The sequence below is a fragment of the Pieris brassicae genome, chromosome 8 (genome assembly GCF_905147105.1).
Source record: "Pieris brassicae chromosome 8, ilPieBrab1.1, whole genome shotgun sequence".
Taxonomy (NCBI): Eukaryota; Metazoa; Arthropoda; class Insecta; order Lepidoptera; family Pieridae; genus Pieris; species Pieris brassicae.
Genome location: NC_059672.1, coordinates 9470517 through 9497222, shown reverse-complemented (window position 1 = coordinate 9497222; position 26706 = coordinate 9470517). Strand labels below are relative to the sequence as shown.

At 35.0% G+C, this 26706-nt stretch overlaps 1 protein-coding gene across 13 annotated transcripts in view; it reads left to right on the top strand.

Moving 5' to 3' along the window:
- Window positions 1-26706, top strand: part of LOC123712866 (transient receptor potential cation channel trpm) — a 159701-nt gene that overhangs the window by 120435 nt on the left and 12560 nt on the right. For 6 of the 13 annotated variants that reach the window (XM_045666201.1, XM_045666203.1, XM_045666207.1 and 3 more), the window contains 14 exons: window positions 2895-3153; window positions 10521-10704; window positions 11538-11727; window positions 13532-13743; window positions 14329-14481; window positions 15049-15126; window positions 18036-18236; window positions 18906-19063; window positions 20053-20243; window positions 21441-21586; window positions 23716-23937; window positions 25372-25605; window positions 26015-26137; window positions 26480-26671. In XM_045666201.1, the coding sequence (XP_045522157.1) occupies window positions 2895-3153; window positions 10521-10704; window positions 11538-11727; window positions 13532-13743; window positions 14329-14481; window positions 15049-15126; window positions 18036-18236; window positions 18906-19063; window positions 20053-20243; window positions 21441-21586; window positions 23716-23937; window positions 25372-25605; window positions 26015-26137; window positions 26480-26671 (2543 nt within the window). The remainder of the gene's footprint in view (window positions 1-2894; window positions 3154-10520; window positions 10705-11537; window positions 11728-13531; window positions 13744-14328; window positions 14482-15048; window positions 15127-18035; window positions 18237-18905; window positions 19064-20052; window positions 20244-21440; window positions 21587-23715; window positions 23938-25371; window positions 25606-26014; window positions 26138-26479; window positions 26672-26706) is intronic. The other 7 variants (XM_045666206.1, XM_045666202.1, XM_045666204.1 and 4 more) reach the window with 4 other exon arrangements.

Below are 26706 nucleotides of genomic sequence, written 5' to 3'. Positions count from 1 at the left end.
ACATGTTATGAAAAATTTAAACAAATAATTTTAAAAAGCCTAAATTCAGCAAAAATCATAAAAACTCAACGATGACGTATTATCTCAGATAAAACAAGAAATATGTTAAAAAGAAGGAGTGAATTGCAACATAAAAAACCTTTGTCACGAGGTGAAAAGGAAGAGCTTAGCCTTCTTTATAAATCTGTACACAAAAATATAAAAAGGGAATGTGAGGCACATAGACTAAAGACACTGGAAAATCAATTACTTAAAAAGGGTAACGTTAAGAAAGGCCTTAAGGAACTGAATACTGTTAAAACCTGGATACCAAGCCTGAAAGGAAACCAAATTGGCAAAAAAGAGTATTCTAGAAACAAGATAATTGAGATTGCTACAAAGTACTTCCATAAACTATATGAGGAACGAAATATAAGTGCACCTTATGAAAATTTTCACAGTTTACCTACTTCACCAGAAATAGTTAAAAAATTTGATACCCTTGAAATCCTAAGAAAGATAGACAAGCTAAAAAAAGAAAAGACTTGTGGTCCGGATGGAATACCCAACGAAGCCATAATCCAAGGAATTTTTTTATTAGCTTAAGAAAGTTGGTGGAGAGGATTGGGAGAAAAATGCTCAAAACAGAGAGAGATGGAGCCAATTGGAGGAGGCCTATACTCAATAAGAGGTCCTTGAAAAAAAAATGGAAAATATATATATATATATACATATATATTTTTTTGTGTGTGTTTATTTTGTAAATTTTCAAGGAATAAATGAGGCTTAATTATTATTATTATTATTATGAAAATAAAGAACAGTGTTGGCCTAGTGGCTTCAGCGTGCGACTCTCATCCCTGAGGTCGTAGGTTGGATCCCTGGCCGTGCACCAATGGATTTTCTTTCTATGTGCGCATTTAGCTCGAACGGTGAAGGAAAACGTCGTGAGGAAACCGGCTTGCCTTAGACCCAAAAAGTAGACGGCATGCTACAGACACAGAAGGCTGATCACCTACTTCCCTATTCGATTAACAAATGATCACGAAACAGATACATAAATCTGAGGCCCAGACCTAAAAAGGTTGTAGCGCCATTGATTTATTTATTTTTTATATGAGAACCTACAATGTGCTACTGAAGTTTTTATAGAAAAATCATTTATAATTTGAAACTATATAGATTATACAGGATCAATTCTCCAAACTAAATACTAAAATTATAATTAGTAAACGATTTTTTTTTCTTTTCCCGCAGTATAAACTCAACTAAACATAGGTAATTTATATTTTGTAAATGACTACATTCACCCTTTCTTCTATGACTTTAGTAACGTTTGATAAACTTGCAACTTAATACTTTTTAGATTTTCTATAGCTAGTTGATGGATCAGGAATTTATTCATAAAAGCCTAAGTGTTTTCACAAATACTCTTTTGATTGAAGTGTAATCTGAGTCAGTTATCTATACTAGTATTATGAAGAAGAAAGATTTGTATTATTGTTTTATTATAAAATATCGACCTTTATCTTTGCTTTATTTATTTTTTATATAAGAAAAAATCCAGTTTATTAATAGTTATTACATCGTATTAATTTTCGAGCTACGATTTTGTAGGCCTTTGCTACGTTCGTAGGATTGTCCTACGAAACAATACATGTTATGAAAGATTAGAATATTCTTTCAAAAATGAGAGAAATTTCAAAATGTAAATTCCTTTGAAAAGCGATTACAAGTGTCACAAGTTCATTATCAGTCTGGTTGAGCTATTTATGAACTTTCAAGACACCAGTCTCCAGACTCATATTGAGTTAATATAATGAAGAGCAATAAACCTCAGGTGGGTTGAATGGAGACAAAGGGTGTAAATATAAAAACTTATCAGAATATTAACAAATTGCTTTTGTCTGGGTCTTGTAAAACTTGGAAACAGAACCTAATGAATATTGCAATTTCTAAATTTATCTAAGAGTGTTTGACTCCTTACCCGTTTTATTATTTAAGAACATCTTATATAATAAATGGGTCGAGGCAAAGGATAATAAATTTTTAATAACAATTATATGTCTATATTTGTAGTTCTTACATATGTTTCAATTGATTTTCATTGTTCCAAAAGTTTTGTCTAAGTGCTATGTCCTTCTGCTCACCTTATTTAATTTATTTTTCCAACAGTGTTTGAATGGAAGTTAACGCTCGAAAGCGTTAGAGCTGTTAGTTACCCTTCATTTTATTTAATTATTTTAATTGTACTGTATATATCTTAAATGTTAGATATATTTGTAGGTTAGGGTAGGGTTTAAAAGAAATATAACGTTGAGTTCTTATTTTCCTGATTCCGCACTTAAGTTGTAACTACTTAGTCCGTAAATTTTTGCTTCAATTAGCAAAATCTCAGTAATTAAGCTAAAACAATGGTTCCGGAGTAATTCGTCTACGGCCGAAGTGGTCACGCTCTTACATTTTTAAGCCCGTAGAATCTTGTTCCTTTTTGTAGGTTGTTATTTATTCCAACGTTGTTAATTCTGTTATTGAATTCTATGAACAAGCTTCCCCGAAGTCTTACCAAAAACCGTAAATTAAACTTATATTTTTTATAAAAATTTCTTAAAATGTGACAAACCGACGTGGTCAGGCGCGACGTGATTACCAAAACAACAATATTTTGTTCAGGCAAAACGGTTGTCCATCGTTTCATAAAAATACTAATTTACGATTTATCATATCGGTCAAATACTATGATGTACGACTTGTTACAACGTTATCGGTGAGAAGGAGTGGCTGGCATTGGGAATGACTCAGGTCCCCCGGGACTCTTTAGTCGTATCACATAAAATGCTGAGTCATCAATAATTTTTAATTCTAAACTTGATTTTATTGAAGAAACATTATTTGAAATAGTCACAAAATTTTAGGTGCTCTCGACGAAGCCATGATGCAGGCTCTTGAACACGACAGGTTAGATTTCGTGAAGTTGCTTCTGGAGAATGGAGTGTCGATGAGGAAATTCCTGACCATTCCACGTTTAGAAGAGCTTTATAACACTAAAAGTGGTCCCAGTAATACTCTGCAGTATATTTTGAGGGATGTGAGACCCCATTTGCCCAGAGGATATGTGTACACTCTGCATGATATTGGGCTAGTCATCAATAAACTCATGGGAGGAGCTTACAGGTGAGTGATTAACTATATTGTTCTAATAGAATATATGTGTATTGTGTGGCGTGCTTCTACAGAGGTACCGGCGTCGGGACGTGACGACCCCATCGCCCACTGGTGAAATAACCTGTGACAGAGGTTATTTCACCAATGCAGTCAGTCAACCCCCTTCCTAGTTGAAGTGCCATGCTGTTGCTTTCGGGCTTCAGCCAAACAGGCAGCCACGACGGGGGCACTGTCTCACAGAAAACCGGCGTGAAGTGATGCAATAGGTTCATCTTATTGTACTCGCGTTTCGTGCGGTGAGTGATACTCCCGGAGCCCATCAATTCTCCCCCCCCCCCAGAATATGAAGATGCAGTTTAAACAGGGATTACCCCAGGGGGGACCACACGTTTTCGCTGTGAAGAATTCCCCTCTGAGCGTCCATCATCGGAACAATCAGTATTCGGTGGTGGATGCACAGGCTGCCCTTCGTATTCTGGGGTGGGCAAAAACTGAGCAATAAACTTTAACTTTAGGTTTCGATCTCGGGGCAAACGGAAGAATTTACCGAAGGCATCGCCTTCCACGCTCTCAGTGGACTTTATCAATGTTAGGGGGCTCAATTCTAATCTTAACGCGGTTCACTTTCACCTCGAAACTGCGAAGCCGGCCTTATTCTTCCTTACTGAGTCTCAGATATCCTCCCCGGCTGATACATCCTACCTCTCCTACCCGGGGTACAAATTGGAACATTCATTTGTGCCGCGGGCGGGAGTTTGCGTGTACGTCAGAGAGGATATCTGTTCTCGTCGCCTCGGGTCGCTTGAAGGAAGAGACCTATCTAGCCTCTGGCTGCGCGTAGACTGCGATGACCATCCGCGATTCTACGCATGCCTGTATAGGTCCCATAGCGGAAATACCGAAACTGACCGACTCATTGAGCACATCCAAATGGCTATAGATTCCCTGCTCGAAGGGGTTCCTACCGCTGAAATCGTGATACTTGGCGATGCAAAGCTCACCATGCCGATTGGCTCGGCTCGGAAACCACCGATCACGCGGGAAGATCCTTTCACGACTTTGCTTTAGCTTACGACCTGTCACAAATGGTCCCTGCGATTACGCGAATACCAGATGTGGATGGTCATAAACCCTCTTTGTTGGACCTTCTGCTGACCTCACATCCGGAGATCTATCAAGTCTCTGTTGACCCGCCATTGGGTTCATCGGATCATTGTGTGGTCCGGAGTACTGTACCTACTACGCGCCCTCCTCGGCCCCGTTTTTCGGGTTGTCGCCGTATTTGGCACTATCGGTCAGCAGATTGGGATGGGATGCGGTCTTTCTTGGCGTCCTACCCTTGGGGGCCTATTTGCTTTTCGTCGGAAGCTCCAGATTCCGTCGCTGCCTCTGTCGCCGAAGTGGTTTTGGAGGGCATGGAACTCTTTATTCCATTTTCTGCGGCGCCGATCGGTGGCAAGTCACAGCCCTGGTTTAAGCGTTCTTGCAAGGCAGCATCGCGTCGAAAGCGAGAATGCTTTAATGCATGGGCGGAAGCGGCGATATCTCGTGATGCCAATACCAGCGAACATAAAAAAGCATATAACTCAGCCTCCAGGTCCTTCAAACGGGAAATCGCTAAAGCAAAGTCAGAGCACATCGCCAGATTTGGCGAGAGACCAGAAGGCTCGAGTCCCCGAAGGGAGTTGGGCCAATCTCTCGCCAAATCTGGCGATGTGCTCTGACTTTGCTTTAGCTTTTGTCAGCCATCCATTCCACCGCTGCACAGGGAGGATGACTCGCTCGCCCACACTGCGAAGGAGATGACTGACCTCTTGGGCTGTCTCTTCGCGTCCAACTCGGCTTTGGATGACCGAGGGGAATCACCACCGACGATTTCGCGGTGTGATTATTCAATGCCGGAAATCACATTCCGGCAACGTGCTGTTCGCAAGGCACTATCTTCCTTAGACATTCATAAGTTGAGCGGGCCGGATGGTATCCCTCCAATTGTGCTGCGTACTTGTGCTCCTGAGTTGGCTCCGGTCCTGACGCGCCTATTCCGGTACCTGTACTCGCTCGGCACTGTCCTGAAGTGCTGGAAGACCGCTTCGATACATCCGATCCCTAAAAAAGGCGATCGCTCTGATCCGTCCAACTATCGTCCAATAGCTATAACCTCCTTGTTCTCCAAAATAATGGAATCCATTATTAATGGCCAGCTCTTGAGGTATCTAGAGGGCCACCAGCTGATTAGCGATTATCAGTACGGCTTTCGTCGTGGTCGTTTGGCTGGTGACCTTCTAGTATACCTTACACATAGATGGGCAGAGGCAATTGCGTCCAAGGGGGAGGCGCTAGCGGTTAGTTTAGACATAGCGAAAGCCTTCGATCGGGTGTGGCACAGAGCACTGCTCTCGAAGCTTCCAGCCTACGGGCTTCCCGAGAAATTATGCGACTGGATCTCCAGCTTTCTGGCCGATCGGAGCATTAAGGTCGTCGTCGACGGAGCATGTTCCGACCTTAAACCCGTGAATGCTGGGGTCCCACAAGGCTGTGTTCTATCCCCGACCCTGTTTCTTCTGCATATCAATGACATGTTGCAACTTAGCAACATTCATTGCTATGCGGACGACAGCACTGGGGATACTCTTTACACTGGCCGGGCAGGTATTTCTCGGGCAGTTGTCGATGAGTACCGGAACAAACTTGTGTCTGAAGTCGAAACTCTACTACGTGGAGTCTCGGACTGGGGTAGACTAAACCTAGTCCAATTTAACCCTAAGAAGACACAAGTTTGCGCGATTTCCGCGAAAAAAATACCCTTTGTCGCTACTCCTCTTTTCGAAAACACTCTTCTTGAAGCCACAGCCAGCATCGGAATACTTGGCATTGACATATCGAACGACGTTCAGTTTCGCGGTCATTTGGAGGGAAAGGCTAAATTAGCCTCCAAAAAGCTTGGTGTGCTCAGCAAGGCGAGACGGTACTTCACTCCGGGCCACCGCTTGCAACTCTATAAAGTGCAAATACGGCCCCACATGGAATACTGTTCTCACCTCTGGGCGGGGGCTCCCCAGTACCAGCTCCTTCCACTTGACCGTATCCAACAAAGAGCAGTTCGAATCGTCGAAGACCAATCCCTCTCCGAGCGGCTCGATCCTTTGGCGTTGCGTAGAGATGTGGGGTCACTCTGCATATTCTACCGCATTTACCATGGAGAGTGTTCAGAGGAGTTGTTCGGATTAATACCTGCAGCTGAGTTTCATCATCGGACGTCGAGGCAGAATACAAAATTCCACCCGTATCACCTCGACGTCCGCCGTTCCACGACTGAGCGTTTTTCAAGGCAATTTTTATGGAAGGCTATGTGGAACCAGCTGCCCACTGAAGTATTTCCGAACCAATTCGACTTAGGGTCCTTCAAGAAAAGAGCGTACAAATTCTTAAAAGGCCGGCAACACACTCGCTAGCCCTCTGGCATTGAGAGTGTCCATGGGCGGCGGTTCACTTAACATCAGGTGAGCCTCGTTGCCCGTTTGCCCCCTATTTTATAAAAAAAAAGGTTTAATCCATATTCGTGCTGTAGAAGCGAGCTGTTCGGGGTATTTGTTCCCTTTTCCCAACGGAGTCGGTACGGAATAAGATTAAGGAATTAATTAGTATTTGGTCAATATATTCGTGAAGCCTTGTTGTATGTACAAAAAAATATCAACTATTTTAAAACAAATGGTGACTTTTACGAGTATAATACTAAAAACTTTAGCTAGAGAGAACTAATTTTAGCGTACGACCAACCAGGCTCCAGAAGGTAAACCTTCAACTCCTTATTTAAATGGAAATTGTGTTTGGTTTTACGTTCATTTGAGTTTGATAATATTCAAAGGTGTTTAAATCGTAATAACAATTAGGTAACTATAAAAAAATACTAATATTGTTCGGGTTCCTATTTTTCTAAATATAATTTAGTTTTTTTTAAAGAATACACAAATGTATGTGACAGTAGACCATAAATTTGTTGCAAATTTTCCGCGCACCATTGTTATATTCATAATAAAAATACTTTTAAAAAAAATCTTTAAAAATCTTAGTGTTATAATCTAAGTTCCCACTGTTTTTTTTTTTTAATTTTACATCACCAAATATTGTCTTTTAATGCGTAGATAAAAATTACAAAACAACAAAGCGTCCCTATTTCATCCCAGCTCTTTTCTGTCCCTATATTAAGCAAGACAGCGGTATTCGAGACGCTACCGTATATATACTAAGTATAACCTGTTTACATCTGGCAACCCTAACGTTGCGGTTGACTCAGAGCTGGCAAGTCTCCTATCTTCAATTTTCTACGACATATTATTTAAAATGACGTAAAATTTATAAAATAAAACATGTAGTTGAAATTAATATCAGCAAATTAGATAGATAGATCCTCTATTTGGTACAAACATATTTTCGGTAGAAACAGAAAATTTATTATTTATGGACGTTCGGCCAGGTAATTGTATGTAGACCATACCTTTTAATAACGTGTATTTTGTCTATTGAGAATTCTACAACCTTGTGAAACAACAAAAAACTGCAAAATACTAAGTAAATAGACAACCTACTCGGCCGGCCATATTTTTAACTACAGATTTCCAGTAAAAGTGTTGACTTTCACTATTATATACTACTATATTATATAATATATACTTATATACGACTATATTATACTTAGACTCAAGTAAGATTCAAAATTTAACAGCCAACAATATTTTACAGTGCTACACATTTTTCTTAGCCGCCGGCAATTGGTAATACTGTTGCTATTTTGAAATGTTGTACTGTTTTGTAATGTAATTCAAGTTATCTTATTTAATAAAAATCCAACTAATTTTTTTAATTACACTGGAACGTTTTAACTATCGAACGGTTCTGATTTGTATGTATCTTAAAATATATTATATAAATAGTACAGGTATCAAACCAAACCTATCATATCAATTGTGCGTATAACTGTATTGTCTAATACATTATTAAGTTAGCCAACATGACTTCTAATAATCCCCCTTAATATGGTGCATTTTTATTAACTGGCAATAAAAATATCCATGACGCTGTATATTTATTTTATTCATATTTGTAACAATAAAAGTTTCCCTATCCGAAACAGAGATCGATTTTCATTGAAATCTGTTGTAGTCAGCAAGCATTACCGTAAATTGAATGAGTTCAGTGTTATTTTTGTGACGGAATTTTCATGAGTCCCTGGCGTTGATAGATAGCTTCCTTTTCCGAATGCCATATTGATAAAAGCCATGTTTTTTGAATACAATGGTTACTATGTTTTTAATACGAGGATACTGTTTACTATATATATATTCGAGGAAAACCCTGTGATATTCAAGCAAGCAATTTTTTTTTATTAACCATATTGTGTGTGATTAATTCATTAAAGAATTTGTAATTGTAGATTCAAGTATGTATCCAACTTGATTTAAAGACAATATTCTTATTAACAGTCTAAAACAAACCCAAGACTTATATTGTCCGAATATTGTTGTTATAGCCTGAATAGGTTATTATCAAATCTAAAGGGATACAATTTAGCTATTATGGAGCAGTGAAAGGGGTTTATTAACTTCGATTAATCAAAAGATCCACAACTAAGCGTTTTTAAGGCAGTTTTTTCGCGCATCCGCTATGTGAAACCAGCTGCCCACTGAAATATTTCCGAACCAATTCGACTTAGGGTCCTTCAAGAAAAGAGCGTACCAATTCTTAAAAGGCCGGCAACGCACTTGCGAGTCCTCTCGAGAGTTTCCATGAGCGGTGGTATCTTAACATCAGCTGAGCCATCTACCAGTTTGCCCACTGTTCTATAATAGTAAACCATTTTAAACTACTACTAAATTGCATAAATACAGTAAGTCTTTTCGTTAAACATTCTACTGTTAGTATAGCTGATAGTTCAAATCGTAATTGGAATCGTTATGATCTAACAGCGTTCTACAATAATTTCAGACGTCGAACACGTTCGTGTTTTTTTGATTTTTCAGGAAAACACACCAAAATTTCGATGTAGTTTAGTTTGTGGGGTTTGGAATGAGTTTAAACTTAAATTTTAAAGTCAAAGTCAACATTTATATCAATTGGGCCTATTAAAAAGGCACTTTTGAAAGTCAAAATTACATATTCTAAATATTTAACAAAAAAAATGGGAACCGTCACGGGATGCCTGGCAGATGTGAAACATCGACATTATTTTGTAAAAGTAATATGCAGAAAAGAACATATTGTAATAGGAACTAAATATGTCATAATGATAAAATAAAATATTACGATTTTTTTCCAGATATCGATGACTATATCAATATATAGTTAATTAATAAATAAACATTTATTTTCATTAAATACAAAAAATTACGAATTTATTTCAAATCGTGACTACTTAATTCGTTTAATCAGTGACTTCGGTAATAGTTATATTCGACGTTGCCTCTGAGAACGGTATTACTGTGACAATAAAATTGGTCGATGGTAACTGAAGTATGTTACAAAAGTATTGGACATAACATTAGTAAATTTTAATTGGCTTCAATATATTAGTAAACTCTAGAATCTTAGCTAATTATTTCAATATATTACTAAAATCGTAAATTATAAGTATCAATAATGAATGTCTCACAATAAATTTGTTTGTTAATTGTTACAATAATAATTATTATTGTAACAATATATACGATATAGATATATATATATATCTACGATGGTATATATATACAGTCTATATGCAGTAGTGTGTACGGTGTGGCGAGGCGTTGCCACGGCAGAAATCGGTTTTACGTGCGGCTATAGATGTTTCACATCAAAAACTCTAGTTGTCCCATCCAAAAGTAGTTTCATACGGAGAAGAATAGGCAAGAATAGAGTTACTTATTTTTTTAATATTTTTTACAATATTGTGGATACATTGATTTGATAATTTTATGTAAAGACCAAAATAAAATGTGAGTGGTTGCACTATATATGTTAATCACTAGGTCAAAAGTATAAAACAAAAAAAAAACATAAAATCAACACATTGGATATATGCACAAAAAGTTTCCCTGATAAAAAATTCTTGTGATTATTAGCAATTATCTCGTTTGCATGTCTAGTGATGCTATAGTATTGTCTTTTGTTAACATAGCTTCAATCCGGTTAAAAGTGTTTTCTTAGTGATGCTATGTGTAAATATATGATATTGAAGCACTAGTCAACTACCAATCTCAAACTGAACTTTTAAGTGTTATTGTAGTACTCTCAAGTGCGTTGCCGGCATTTTAAATAATAATAAAGATGTATATTTTGTAATGTAGAGACTACCTAACTCTAATTGTAGATTTATAACAAATTACTTGAATTTAACTGTTTAGGTGTTACTACACACGGCGCAAGTTTCGTCCCATTTACGCGAAGGTGATGAACAAGAGTGTGAATGTTCACCGGAATAGTGCTTCCTTCACCCGTCACAACGCTGGTGGCCTTTCGCTCATCACCGGCTTCATGCCTGTCACCACAGAGATGGCGCTATTCGACTATCCTTTCAACGAACTTTTGGTAAGACGTTATGAGATGTGATAAAAGTATTTTAACGAATATTGCCTAAAACTCAAATTATTTGTTACTTTTTTAAACATTGCAGTACCTTTACTTTATAATACCATTCGTCCAATCAGCATCATGATGATTGAGTAGGTACAATAAATTTATTCACACCAAGTTCCTTTACTGTGAAATATTCTAGGTTAAAAGCATCTTTTACGTGAATTTCAACATTTAATAGAATGAATAGAGTTATAGTATGGCTCGTACATCAAAAGGAGCGATCGCTTGCTCCAAATGAAATAAAAGTTGGATTGATGTGTCGGTATATCACGGTTTCAAACGATAAATCTTTAAGCTAGTTTTCGGGTAGAACTTTTTTACCAGATCGAATAGAGAATATAGATGTATTGTAATTGTATGCGCTTTTTTGTTTTGTGAAGGATTATACATTTTTATTATTGCCAATAAAGAGAGTATCACACACAGTTTAAATCCGAATTCATTTATAAATACTTCACTTTAAGGTTTAGATTTTTTATAAACTACAAATATATATAAAATATTCACATTGAGAGTGGCCCTCTGGCATTGAGAGTGTCCATGGGCGGCTGTATCACTTAACACCAGTTGAGCCTGTCCGTTTTTCTTTAAAAAACATTGATGATAAACAGTAATTTGATACTGTGTTTTACTAGTATAATCAGGATTTAGGAATGATATATTTCTTAAGAAATTTGCTGAATAAATAATCATTATGCAGACGTGCTTTAAAAAGAATGCAATAAAAACGCATGACATTTTCTGATCACAACAGGGTATTTAAGATGATGATAATATTTGTTTAGATGTGGGCAGTATTGACAAAACGGCATCAGATGGCCTTACTAATGTGGACGCACGGGGAGGAAGCTCTCGCCAAGTCCCTGGTAGCATGTAAGCTTTACAAGGCCATGGCTCATGAGGCTGCTGAAGACGATATGGAGACGGAAGTGTATGAGGAGCTACGCCATTATGGCAAGGAGTTTGAGACCAAAGGTCGGTAGACAAAGAAAACAGTTCTTATAATAAAATTCCTAGGAAGTTTTTGTCCCTATTTCAACCTTATTATTATGTTTGGTCTAATACCTGCAGCTAAGTTTCATTATCGGACGTCAAGGCAATTACAACCATCCGTATCACCTCGACTTCCGTCGTTCCACAAGAGAGTTTCTTAAGGCAGTTTTTATGTTTGTTTTTTTTTCACTATGTGGAACCAGCTGCCCAATGAGTATTTCCGAACCAATTCGACTTAGGGTCCTTCAAGAAAAGAGCGTACCGATTCCTGAAAGGCTGGAAACACACTTGCGAGTCTTCTGGCAATGTGAGTGTCCCGCTGCGGTATCACTTAACCTCTGCTGAGCCTCCTGCCTGTTTGCCTCCTAAAAAAATGTGTAAAATCAAAATCGCGTCATTGTATCTAACGAAAATTATTATTTCATGACTGTCACGTAGTCAATATCTTTTGTATATAGGTACTTCTTGTAGATACACCAAAGATCATAGGATAAGATGAGAAAAGTTTTAATTACTTGTTTCTGTATGACTTCATTTATTGATTGACATTTGAAAATTACTGCTTAGGCTATATATTATACTTGTTAATAAAATTGTTTGAAATATGTCGTCATTATTAAAGCATAAAAGCAAGAAATAGATAGTAATTTTCTATAGTTTTTGTATTGAAGGTTCTCTTCTGGTGCTGACAGACTTTTACATTTTGTCTTCTTGGATATCAAACCAAATGTCACTCTTTACTAAGTAAACATTGAACTAGGATATTTGAAGTCCTATAATCCCCACAAACACAGACACAACGATGCAACTATTATCTATAGAGACTGTTTAATACGACTGTTTTGACGAGACTGAACACAGAAGGCAATAAGTCATTGAAGGAGGCCAGGAGGCCATACTCTATGTGTTCAAGATACATGTGTATTATTTTTTATAAATTTCCACATCATTCCATTGCACATGTAAATACTCAGCATACCTTTATTCCGATTATTTCCTCCAGATCGCACCTGGAGTCTCCAAATACAGGATATTCTATAATGAGATGCGTCACTGTCTGACTTGTACATGACGGATCTGACCTCAAGCCCCATGGCCCGTTAACATCTGCATCATTTGTGGGCTAGGTCTTTTTTGTCTAATAATTTTGTAGCCGTCTATAAGATAACTTTAAAGAATTTTATTGTTTTAGGGGTATGAGCTTGTTTGTACCGTTTGTCCCACTCCGATAAGAAAACGATTTCTAACTTCGTTCCTGATGTGAGAAAGTGGTATCTTTACGTATTCCATTTTCATCCCCAATGTTTCCGCCGCATCCTTCGCTAAGGCGTTAGCGTTCACGTTTCATGTGTAGTCGTGGAAGTAAAATAGTTTCTTGCATTAAAATAGCGTTTATATTTACAACGTTGCAAAAATAAAACAACGATAAAATTTAATTAAGAACGTTTTGTTAAAATATCGGTTGCACAACAGTAATTGTGGTCGTAACGAGCAACTCTACAATTGACCTCGAAACGTGCTCACTAGTGCCACCAATGGCAACTACCGTTAACTTTGTGTGTTACCAAAATGTTCTATGAAATTAATTTTCATATGAGCTCAGTATTAATTAAATTTTGTGCGCGTTTAATTACAAAGATGTTTCTGAACTAATTTACCTATTACTAATTTGTAATTTTGATAAAAATAATAATGTGTCTGCTACATATATCAATTCGAAAGTGAGTAGGTGATGCTGTGTAAGACGATTGCACTCCTTACTATATACAAAATTGTTTTTTCACAGCACTGGAATTGTTAGATTACTGTTATCGACAAGACGATGACCAAGCCCAGCAACTCCTTACATGTGAACTCCAGAATTGGTCAGGCCAGACGTGTCTAAGTCTAGCTGTAGCTGCTAACCACAGAGCGCTCCTGGCTCATCCCTGTTCTCAAATAATTCTAGCTGATCTGTGGATGGGGGGCCTTCGAACCCGCAAGAACACCAACTTAAAGGTAACATTAACACATTTAAAATCTCTTTATATTTCCTATTAACGCACAACTTGGCACGTCGTAGTTTTAACATAGGTTGTAACGCCGCCGTAACGATATAGATGTCTGTGTGTCATATAGTTTTACAACGGCGTTTGAAGGATGACAGATATTCAAATCTGACATTTCATTAAGTGTCACCTCGTTGTAGGACTATACGGTTTGCATGCAGACGCTGATTACGGTTTTAATTTTAAAACCTTTGTGTTTAAAAAACGAATGTGTCGATGAACTAGTCCTTGTTTATTTAAATTTTAATGACTTCATAAGTTCATGGATCATTTGTTATTATTTAAGCAGACCAATAAAGTCATATCTTGTTTAAAATTTGATTATACAACCCGTAACTAGTATTAGAAAGACCCTTTAATTCGATTTAGAATTACTCTTAAAATACGATACTTGTTTTCAAAGGAAGGATTAAAATCCAATAGGCGTATAGGTTTTTTTTAAACACAAAGGTTGTCGGCGTCCCTAGTTAACGTAGCATGTAAAGCTTAAGTGATAGTAGCAGCGTTTAGTTTGCCACATCGGCTTTGTAAAAAGGTAATACTGAGCCTGCTGTGTCCACTCTACATACTCCAACTGGAGTTCAAGTCGAAGGAAGAGCTGCAGCTGATGCCGCAGACTGAGGAGGAGCATTTGGAAAACGAGAGTCTAGAGGATGATAGGAGCACCAAGGACCCGAATGATGCTGAGGTTATTACTGTTCTGTTGCTTACCATTCTGCTTTTGTCGCTGCCTTCCCAATGGATTTGTGATTGTTTATATATAAGTGTAGAGGTCTATAATAAATATCCAGCCCCAGCCTTCTAGGCGACGTATTAAAAATGTATTTTATTATTCTGAAATAAAAAAAAAACTAATTAGCAATGACTATACGATATTTTCGATTGTGATCATAATATAATAGACATTATACATCATTAATCTACAATCATAAATCCAAACCCACTTCGTAATTAAGGAATTGGTGGATATGTTTACATAATTTGAAGTAGCTAATTATTATATATTTCTAATTATCATATTGGCCCTGAGGAATAAAAATGTCTTATTATTCAGCATCGCAGCATAAACACAATTTTTCAGAGTGTGACTTTGTAATAAGACAGATTTATTTTTCTCAATATGAGCATTAATTTCGTTGTAGGTTTAAAATAAAAACGTTAAATTTAAAACATTCGGTGTTTTTAAAGGTTAATATGACATTGAAATATTGTGATTTGAAAACTAAATTCATTGTTCGGACTATAAACTGTGTAGGTCGGGATAAAACGGCGAACCCTGTCAATAAAGAAGATAATACCTCCGGGACAGTTGGGTAAAGCGGAGAAGACACAGGTGTTTAATATTGACTTTTCGTGCAGACACACTTTCTGTAGGAATTTCTACGCTTCTTAGTACACTATATCCTATATATTACTACACTACATACGTTTTGAATTTATTTACATTTAAAACGTACTAAGGTACAAGCTTTTGTGTTTACACTGTATATTACAAAACTTGACACTGTAGACTTAGCTCAATATAATATATATGTCGAAACGATGGCGCTGGTATTGGCTGCCATTTTTATTATAATTAAATTACATTTAATAACATCAAAGTCAAAAAGTTTATTTGATTTTCCAATATTAATAAATCTATTTGGTTCTGCACTTCTTGCACTCGTCATTTTTCTTCTTTTAGTTTTTCTCTTACTAGGGTTGCCTGGAAGAGATCGCTTATTGGCGATAAAGCCGCCCGTTGCATCCCTTGTAATTTTTATGCATTGTGTTATTTGTGTTTCTTTTATTTGTTATTGCATCGAAGTATGAATAAATAAATAATATATAAATCTACAGAATTTTTGATAGTCTGTAGTAATATGTTGCTAGATCTATAAATTATCGACTATTCAATGACGTTAAATTATAAAAAAAAGTTCCCACTTCACGTTCCCACGCCGATACCGGCGCCATTGCGAAGAGAAAAAGGTGTAGTTGACAAAGAGACGATGAAGCTGACAACTGAATTTCAAATTGACATGTGAATTATCGTAAAGTTCGTGTAAATATGTATGTTACCGTATAATTGGAGAAAGAATAAAAATAATTCTTATTAACTAAAAACTACTAGAGGCAAAACTAAAAATTAGTTTGTCTTTATTATTAAAATTAATTCATTGATCTAAAGGCAAATTATTACACGGCAACTTCTGCCTTTAAAAAATGTAAAAACAAACGTATGTACGTGTGTGTTACATTTGTTTTACTTTACGCATACACATAAATAGTTAGAACATAATATAGCTCAAGACGACTATATGTTTCTACTGTTAAAATAAATTATAAATTCAGTCATGTCTTTCCTTGTAACTTCTTAGAAAACCTTTTAATAAGATATTTAAATAACACAAAGCACTCGATATTCAAGCACTCTTTGTCTCTGTGATGTGAGCTATTTGAACTTTACGGCCATTTTATAAGCTTCCTGCTCCCACGAGTTTTATGTTTATATTGGATCTGTTTTCTACTTTTATTTCGAGTTTATTTACAAGGAAAATTGAACTATAAAACGAGAGCTTCATAAGGTCCCAGGATAATTGTTGAATAAATAATGCCCTTTTGAATAATATACTATTCAAGGGGAGCACACAATTGTTTTTTTTTATTATTTACAACAGAAACCGAAATCCAAACTATTTATGAAGTACCTTTAACTAAATTTTTAATTGAGTCATCGAAAAGTAACGTCAAATGGAACGTATTAGTTTAATTTTATATGAGCTTTTAGTAGTACCCGTTCGGTTGCGACAGAACTAATATATACGGAACTTACGTTGTATGTAAATCCCACAAAAAATATCGTAGAATAACTATTTCACCGAAAAACGTGTTGGGTTTACATAAATACACACCTCGAAGGATTTACTTCATTGTTAACTCATGTCTACGAGAATAGGTCAGACTAGATTCACAAGTGAATTACGTAGCGCTGCATAGCATTCAAATTGCGCAGTCAAAAAAATAATGTTTCAATTTATCACCTAGAACTGATGAAATAAATCAATGGCGCTACAAACTTTTAAGGTCTGGGCCTCAGATTTCTGTATCTGTTTCATGATCATTTGTTAATCGAATAGGCAAGTAGGTGATCAGTCTTCTGTGCCTGACGCACGCCGTTGAATTTTTGGTTCTAAGGCAAGCCGGTTTCCTCACGACGTTTTCCTTCACCGTTCGAGCTAATGTTAAAGGCGCACATAGAAAAAAAGTCTATTGGTGCACAGCCGGGGATCTAACCTACGACCTCGGGGATGAGAGTCGCAAGCTGAAGCCACCACAGCTCTAGAACTGTTAATTCTTGAGAAAAAAGAAGAAAAATAAATTCTCGTTCAGTGGAACTTGTTCACAATATAAATATATAAAATAATTTAATAACCAAAGGCAGTTAATGTTAACATAAATCTTCCGGAACCTCAGTGCTTTACAGCGCCATTAAACAGAGAGAGAATTAATTAAATAAAGTTTTACATTGTTGAATTTGCCCAGGCCTTAAACAAACGGGAATAATATAATAATTTGTTAGGATTTACTTCGCTAAACAGAGAAATTGTCATACACATTATATAATCTACACTAACACAGAGACACATTAAAGTCAAATGTTTGACCGACTTGATGATATTTAATGTTATTACACTCACTAATATAACATGCTTACTTTTTCTATTTAAAAAAAAACTCTTGTTATCTTTAAATTTCGTACGAAGTTTTACTTAACTTAATTTCTAATTCAACAAGAAATCTAATAAATTAGTTAAACTTTACCGTAACTTCAAAACAGTTGTGCATTCAGTATTTAAACCACCAATTGCCAAAGTTCAAAAGACGTTAGTTCCATGCTCTTTATCTTTTAACTTCATTTTGCTTCTTATCACTTCAAACATTCTGCCTTGTATAATCTAACAGTCAAATAATTTTTCAATTGCTTTTGTCAAATCGTTTAATCTACATGCGTGTTTTGACATATGAATGTCTATGTTCTATTACAAGATGAAAACGACATGTTTGAAATAACGGAAAACCGCTTAATACCATGGTTCATTTTTGTACGCGTCTGTCATCATCTGCCAAAACACTGTACTGTATTGCATGTTCCGTTTCTAATCAGCTTTCACTGTGCTCTATCTATTTCAATTTCGAAGCTAATTTTATTTTGACTCTGGATGTCTTGGTAACGTTTATACGTATTTCTCCAAACTCAAGCAGGCGTTGATTGGCTCAGGGGCCGAATGCGAGACCCGTGTAGACCAAAATGGGAAAGTTGGTAAAATAGGCTGGGAACTGTCGTACAGGGAGCTTCCTGAATATCACGCGCCTGAAGACAAGAGGATGAGACCTCTACGACTTAGGAAGAAAATCTATGAGTTTTTTACGGCGCCTATTACAAAGTTCTGGGCGGATTCGGTAAGTGTAATTTTTATTTATATATCTCATACTAGATTGTTTTTCTAAGTTTCGAGGCTGGTATTATAACAGATGAATCTCTAAATGTGTGTGATTTGTTTTTTGTATTCAGATCTTTGAAAAACCCTATTATCGATTCGGACCTCTCGTAAGTTGCAAAATTTAAAAAAAAACTACTTCTAGTTAATAGAAAAATTAAATAAAAATAAAAACTAATTTTAAAATAAGTTATATAATATTTAAAGAAAAACATATTTGCTAATAAATCGTAATTGCATGGGATCAAGCTGTATTTACAACATAACTAAATTACATTATTTTTTGTATTTGTTTTCTGTTTCCCTGTTTAAATTAATATTTAATCAACAATATCTGAACGGAAATGATAATATAAATGGCACAAACTTCCGTTCCTAGCAGGTCATTCATTTTTAATAAACTTTTCAGATAATTAACATTTTCTTACGTTCTTTTAAAGATTGAAATTAATTACAATACCGTGTTTCCGAACATTGTATTGAATATTTGATCGGAAAAGTTTTGTTAGAAATTTAATTTCTTTTGAAAAATATTAAAGTGTACTTACACTATTATTATAATTTGTATAAATATGGAATGTTACAGTTAAGAGAATATTCTTGAATAAATTGTCAAATATTTTTTTTTCAGATCGCATACATATTGTTCCTACTGATGTTTACATATACAGTATTAGTCAAGATGAGTCACACACCATCTTGGCCTGAAATTTATTCTATTTGTTATATTATAACGTTCTTATGTGAGAAAGTTAGGGAAATTATTACGTCCGAACCTGTTGCTATTAGGTAAGATAACGCTTTATCAAACTACGACTACTATATTTATGATTACGGATTACACAAAAGTATTTTACTAGATTAATTATGTAATAAGACTTAAAGTAATTATAAAACGGTCTGACCTGTGTTTCATTTTTTTACAATACGACACGTATGTATATATGGAGAATCAACAATACCAGCGATTTAATATTATTAATCATTACATGAATTTTAAATTTGAAGATCCTTTTAATAAACAATATTCATATATGAGATACGGCTACGGCGTAGCACACTACTACAGTTTTTAACAATGAATACATAAGTAAAAATTTATTGCTTGTAAAAATGTATCTTGTATAGCCAATTCGAACCAAATTTTAGTTATTTCGCTTTACTGATGATAACTAGTAAAACAAGAATGTCGCCATAGATCTAAGTCGAAAGGTTGTACTTACAACAATTTACGGAATTTATTAGACACGGGGCAGCAACGCACTTTCGAGCACTCCAGCAATGTGAGTGTCCATGGTATCTCTTAACACCAGGTGAACCTTCTGCCCGTGTTACTTTAAAACAAACGAATTCTTTGTGTTATAATGAAAAATAATTTCATTTTTATATAGATTAATATCAATACCGTTTCAAATCAAATAACTACCATCTAATTCAATATAACTAAATTTGCCCTCTTAAGTGCTCTGTCATCTCTTTCTTTAACATTGAAACGCTCTGATAAGAAGAAGGGACAGTATCAGAATCAGTACTTTGGATAAAACGGTGCTGTTGCTGATTTATTTTTATTTATAAGGGTATTAGTTTTACAAAATTAAATAACGTAGATTCTCGTGTACGCTTAGTATCTGCATACTTTCATCCAACTTTGTGACAAACGATTTGATATAATAATTTAATTAATTATATTATTTTAATATGTTCGCGTGACTATGCATCTCGAATGTCATTAAATTATTGTATATTCCATGTTTTATTAAAGACTTTTACTGTTTTAGACATAAGTTCAGTGTATGGGCATGGAACATGTGGAATACATATGACGCTGGTTTTATAATATTCTTCCTCGTGGGCCTGACGCTGCGCCTGCGCCCCAGTTCTATGGACGTTGGCCGAGTCATATATTGTGTAGACATTATTTATTGGTATTTAAGGATATTGAATATTTTGGGCGTTAATAAGTATTTAGGTAAGTAATTAACTAGAAATTATATTTTTGTAATTTACGCCCACTTCTATACTACATTTCTGTTTTGGGTAGGCACTGAAGTCTGTTCAATATATCTTAGAGGTCTACTAGACTTGACACACATTACCAACGAGCCACAGAGTACGTCGAATATTAAGAAGAAAAGACGGGAAGTGAAATATATTATAAAGATTTCTATTTTTAAACGCGTTAAGAAATTATTCTTCTAATTCTATGTATATGTATGACCATGTTCTATATTCAAAATATCAGTCGAAATTGCTACGATTTGTAGATTGTTGTTTAAAAAAACAGCTATCAACATCATTTACGCATCGTAGAATTTACATTTATAAAACTTTTAAAAAAATCAAAATGCTTTTAAGAAATTGAAAAAGCTTCACTTTAATCCTTTTGCGGTTTTTAAATCACAGAATGGAAAAAGTGCAATCCGATTGTCTGGACTATATTGTTTTCTCTTGGGTAATTTAAACGCTGTATGCAAATTTATTATTAGAAAATTAAAATTTATTTTTCTTATAGTACTCGATATCTCTTTGTAAATTCATAACTGTACAAAGTCAAAGTCAAAAATCATTTATTCATATAGGTAACACAATGTACACTTATGAACGTCAAAAAAAGAAATATACATTAAATGCTTCTAATTTTACATTTACTGCTAGTTCTGAAATCATAGGCGTAGAACGGAAGAGAAGAACTGGCAATAAATCCGCAACTTTTTTTAATCGCTTTATTTTTTTAGTTTTACATTAAATTAAATTTTAAAGTGATGTCTAGGTGTCACTCAAATAAAATTTTACAACTCTCTATTATTATATTCCGTTATTTGATCCCAGTCGAAGTGCTTATTATCAGGAATCATTCTGGAGGAGGCATTCTATCCCTACTTTTTATATAATATACATTAGTGGCACTTCCTTTAATATATTTCTGTATCATTTATTTTTCTTAACACACAAGTAGGAACATCTTCTGTGCCTGACACACGCCGTCGAGGTCTTTTTGAGTATATGCGGTTATATTTAATACATGCGGTATCGGGATGCTTTCCGTCACCGTACGGAATGTTAAATACGCACTTAGAAAGACAGGTTCACAACCGGGGATCGAACCTATCTACACGACCAGGCCAACACTGCTCTTATAATTTTTTATATGTATATTTGTTTACAGGTCCTCTAGTCACAATGATGGGAAAAATGGTTAAGAATATGATATACTTCGTGGTGCTATTACTAGTCGTATTGATGTCATTTGGAGTGGCCAGACAAGCTATTTTATACCCAGATAAAGAAGCCAGTTGGTATTTAATTAGAGAAGTAAGTACTTTGTTTGAATATTTTAAATTGCAGTAGGGTGTTGCGCGGACGTTCAAATATATATAAACTGAAATTTGTTATTTATGAATAGCTCTTTTATTATTGCACTTCAGGCTTCAAATTAAAACGTTGAGTGCAAAGAGCGGCAATAGTGATCTTTTGCTAACAATTAATCTTAAGAGAGGTTTCCAATACAACTGCAAAGTTTTGAAATATGCTAAACTACAGAAAAACTATACAGATATTTCAGTACACAGATATATAGCAAAAAAAAGTAAGTAACGTATTATGGATAGATTAAGGAGAGTTTGCCTCGATTAAAATTTTATTTAGGACACAGTAAAGAGTTTATCCCGCTAATTTAAAATTATATTTTCAAGATAAGAATCTTATTTTATATTGAGCAAAATCTTGTTTTATATTAAATTTAAAAAAATTCAATATAAAATGTTCACGATTATCACGAATATCTGTTTACTGAATCGCAACGTATTGAATAAACATTTAAATTAAGCTATGACAATTAATTGAAATTCTCAACTGCCTGTAGCAATTTCATATCGTCATGGATTTTATCGTTGCCTATCGCTATATATTAAATTTCCCAATCTATGTATTCTATGTAAGCCAAACTATCCACATACAAACTCATAAAAAACTGCTAGCCACGCATTTTGACATGACTGACATTCCAAAAACTAACTTCTCTAAGCAAAACTACCGAATACATACACACACACGCATATTTTATATCTTATACGACTTGTGTTTGATTAGGTAAAACATATATATATATATATATATATATATACATATGGATAAAGCTGTAAGCTGCTGTAAGTTGCCCACAACACAGGTGCTAGTGTGGGGACTAGCGAGAGATGAACTTTGTTACATATTTCTGTCATGAATTAACTTTTTATTTATATGTTCAATATACTATATAAATTTGAACCATAGTATGAATAAAATAATAAATATAAATCCATCAATCGAACTACACTCTTCAGATATTATCCATTTCTTTGAAAAGTCTTTTATCTGAAAAATATATATTGAGATAATTACAGTAATGAGTAGTTGTTGTAAATATTTCAATATATATGAGACAGGGTAAATAATCACAGCTGCAATTATATTTAAAAAGAGATATATATGCACCACACGTGCATTCTTAATTTTCTACACGACCTATTAGCGGAAATTATTGTGTCATAAAACCTGCTTCGTATGACTTTTAGAACTCGTAATTATGACTAAACTTTAACGATCTTTCGCAAAACTCTACTGCATTTTCGTGATAGTTATAATTTTTAAATTGTTCATATTTTATGCAATGAAATCCGTGAGGTTTAAAACAAAACCTACATCTGATTTAAAATTTACATATTGTATGAACAAATATATCTACTTAGTTTTTTAATGCAAATCCCAATGCAATTTATAGAAACCTATTGAAATAACAAATGTTGGTAGCTGTCAATTTTTACGTATAACTTCGTAATGAACACCTGTCTCTGTGTTTGACAATAAGTGCCTTTTGACAACTAGATTGATTGACATTTGTTATTCAAATATCGAAATGCAAGTTGTGTGACTAACTTAACGGCTTTACAGGACCATATTACTAACAATTGCAGGTATTCTTCCAACCATACTTCATGTTATACGGAGAAGTGTTCGCCGAACAAATGGCGCCACCTTGCGGCCTGCCAGGCCTAGAGGATTGCCGAGTGGGCCATTGGGTCCCACCTCTAGTCATGAGCATTTACCTCTTGATCGCAAACATTCTCCTTGTCAATCTGCTCATAGCCGTCTTCAATAACATTTTTATTGAAGTTAACGGCGTCTCGCACCAGGTTTTGGTTATGTTATTCTGTAGTCGATGTTGCCTGCTGCAAGATTTTAGTTACGCGCAGTGTAGTTTAGTATTCGCTGTAGCAACATTGGTTGTACTAGCCATTAAACATTGCCATGTTACCATAACAAAATTAACCGTTTTTTGGCTATTACAATCAATATACATCATCTGTCTCGCACCTTCACATTTCTTTTGCTCTTTTTAGTTCTTATTTAAGTTAATTTAATTTTCAGTTTAATTTAGCATGTTTTCATTGCTTATTTTGTAGATATTCTTCCAACCCTACTTCATGTTGTATGGCGAGGTATTCGCTCCTGATATTGATCCTCCTTGCGGAATGGATGTCGGTGACAGCAAGTGTGTCACTGGCCGGTGGATCACTCCAATTGCGATGACCATCTACCTTCTCGTCGCAAACATCTTGCTCATAAACCTTCTTATAGCAGTGTTCAATAATATTTTTAATGAAGTCAATGAAGTCTCGCACCAGGTTTATTTTTGCTTTTATTATAATCTTTTTGCTTCCGAAGTTAATGTCATGTGAGATGTTCGTATACGTGACTCAATTTAGAAAATTAACTTTGTAGATATAAACGGTTTTACGACCAAGCGTAATTATTATAAGACCTTTGTTCGTATCCACCTTGATTGACCATACCTTAATCAGCATAATATGTTTTACAACAATGTGAGTTCAGTGAACTTTTATATTTTAAAATCAATAAAGTTGTCTAGGTTCTTTTTAGCTTTGAAGTATTAATATAAATTTTGGAGTGTCGAGGAATATATTAAATACAAATGCCACAAAATATTTGTTGCAATTTAATCTATGTATTTGATTCTGGATAAGGACATAATTATAGAATTATAAAGATCTAAATAGTTCCCACTCCTCATTTTGAGTATCTAGGACTAAGAGAAAACAAACACGAATGTAATTATTTTCGTGTTCATTGAGATTATACTACATCGCTTTTTTGTGTATCGGTGTATGTTTCCTATGAGAAAATACCACTATTATATATTACTCAATATTTTCTGATCGTCATTTGTCATAATCACATATGACAAATGACATCTAACGTTTGACAAGTGACAATAACGATCATAAATAAACACATGCATGATTACTATAATGCTTTTGCGTAAAACAATGTTAGTACGTTGAAATGCCGAGTTTTTGTTGTACCGTTGCCTTTCACTGAAAAAATAATAAGCATCGTTTCTTGAATGTTTAATCGCCGACGGAGCAAGCTTTTTATAAGCTGCCCCAAATTGTATAAAATATTTTTTTCAAGTTTTCTTTGTTATAATATTTGTAAATGCGAATTTAACTATACCGAGGTCGAAATGCAGGAAGCATTATCATAATTTGCCGTTATGCAATGTATTTATTATTTTTAAAATATAAAACATTAACAAAACAAAAGATACTGGACGGATTTCGATAAGATGTGTGGCAATCTGGGGCAAGTACTTGTAGTAGTGTGAATCCAGAATGGGACAATAATCTTAATTTTGTAAATTGCCCTAAAACATCAAACACTTGTTTGTCTGTCAACTGATCTTGTAAGGAATTTGAATTGAAAACAAATGTGTTTGAATTTTTCACTTGAGGTGTAATACACAAGTTGTGTATTACGATGTTGTATACATGAAGTAAAGTAATGATGCTGAACTTCTTTAAAAATAAGGCAAAACTTATAATTTTTATTATATTTTATATTATGAGTCGAGTCATGATTTTTACTAATTCTAAAAAGGCCGGCAACTTGCGAGCCTCAAGCAACGAGCTTGGCAATGTGTGTCCAGACGCTGTATCACTTAACATCCAATAAGCCTCCTGCCCGTTTGCCTCCTGTTAATTAAACAAAATGCTATTATAAATTTCACGAGACAATTCTAACCGTATAAATATGTCTAGGTGTGGATGTTCCAAAGATTCACAGTGGTAATGGAGTACGAACAGAAGCCGGTACTACCACCTCCACTGATAACGTTCTGTCATATTTACGCGACTTGCAAGTGGGTCACGAGGAATGTGTCACACAAGAGGTTTCAGTATGACAACGGACTGAAGCTTTTCCTGGAAAAAGAGGATATGGAGAGGCTATATGATTTTGAGGAGGAGTGTGTTGAAGGCTATTTTAGGGAACAAGTAAGTAATAAATCGTAAAGAAAGCACGAACGCGACCGTTTAATAATTTTAAATTCTAAAAAGCAATTTTTATTCGAAAGCTTTGAAAGATTATTGAGTTGAATATTTTATATGAAATAGAAAGAAAATAAGACGACAATTATAAATGATGAAGGTACTACTTTTCCATTATGTGTTTGTGAAGCACAGGAAATATTAAATAACAGTTCTAATTAAAATCTATTGCGCATGCATATGCATATGCATCACGGAATACTATCTAATGGACTATTGGACCCACACATGGACTATTGTTTTTACTATTAGCTTACACTTAATTCTGTTTCTTAATAAAGTATAACATTTGTTATTAACCTTTTACTAAACCTTGTAAAATTTGATAGAAGTAACCATACCATTATATTTTTAGGAAATAAAATTATCAAATTCTTTAGAAGAGAGAGTTAGAAATACGACGGACAGAGTAGAGCACATCACAACTAAAATGGAAGACTTAAATCAAAAAGCTAATTGCCAAATACAATCAGTCCAGGTAAATAAAGTAAAAAAAACAATACGTTATTACCTAATCACGATGTTTGTGAAACTTTAAAAATTTCACTTAATATATTTTTCCAAAGTTTCGTAAATTATTTTATTCAAAATAAGAGAAGGTGGAACGCCACATTTAAAACATCTTTGATCTTTAATTTTTACTTTCTATTGAATGCTGATTGCGGGCGAAAATGCCTGAGAGAAGTACTTTAATTTACCACGCCAATATCTCAATAGTATAAAGAGCTTAACATATAATAGGTATTATATTATATTAATATTATTAACTAAGTACCTAGTAAAGTTAACTAGACGTTCATAAAGTATTATAAAATTCCAGAGCGTAGAGTTTAGGTTAAGGAAGCTAGAAGACGTGGCGGAACAAACAATGAATCACTTAGCGGTGATACATCGTTTTATGGCGACACATCCCTCCCTCGTCAATCGCGGCTCCACTGACACCCTGGGACCTCCCCCTCCCACCTTCCAAGCCTGCGGAGCTCGGCTGAGGACCGCCAGCGACCGGTCTGAGGTGAGATAAAACTCTGTTTAACAACTTTTAATGGT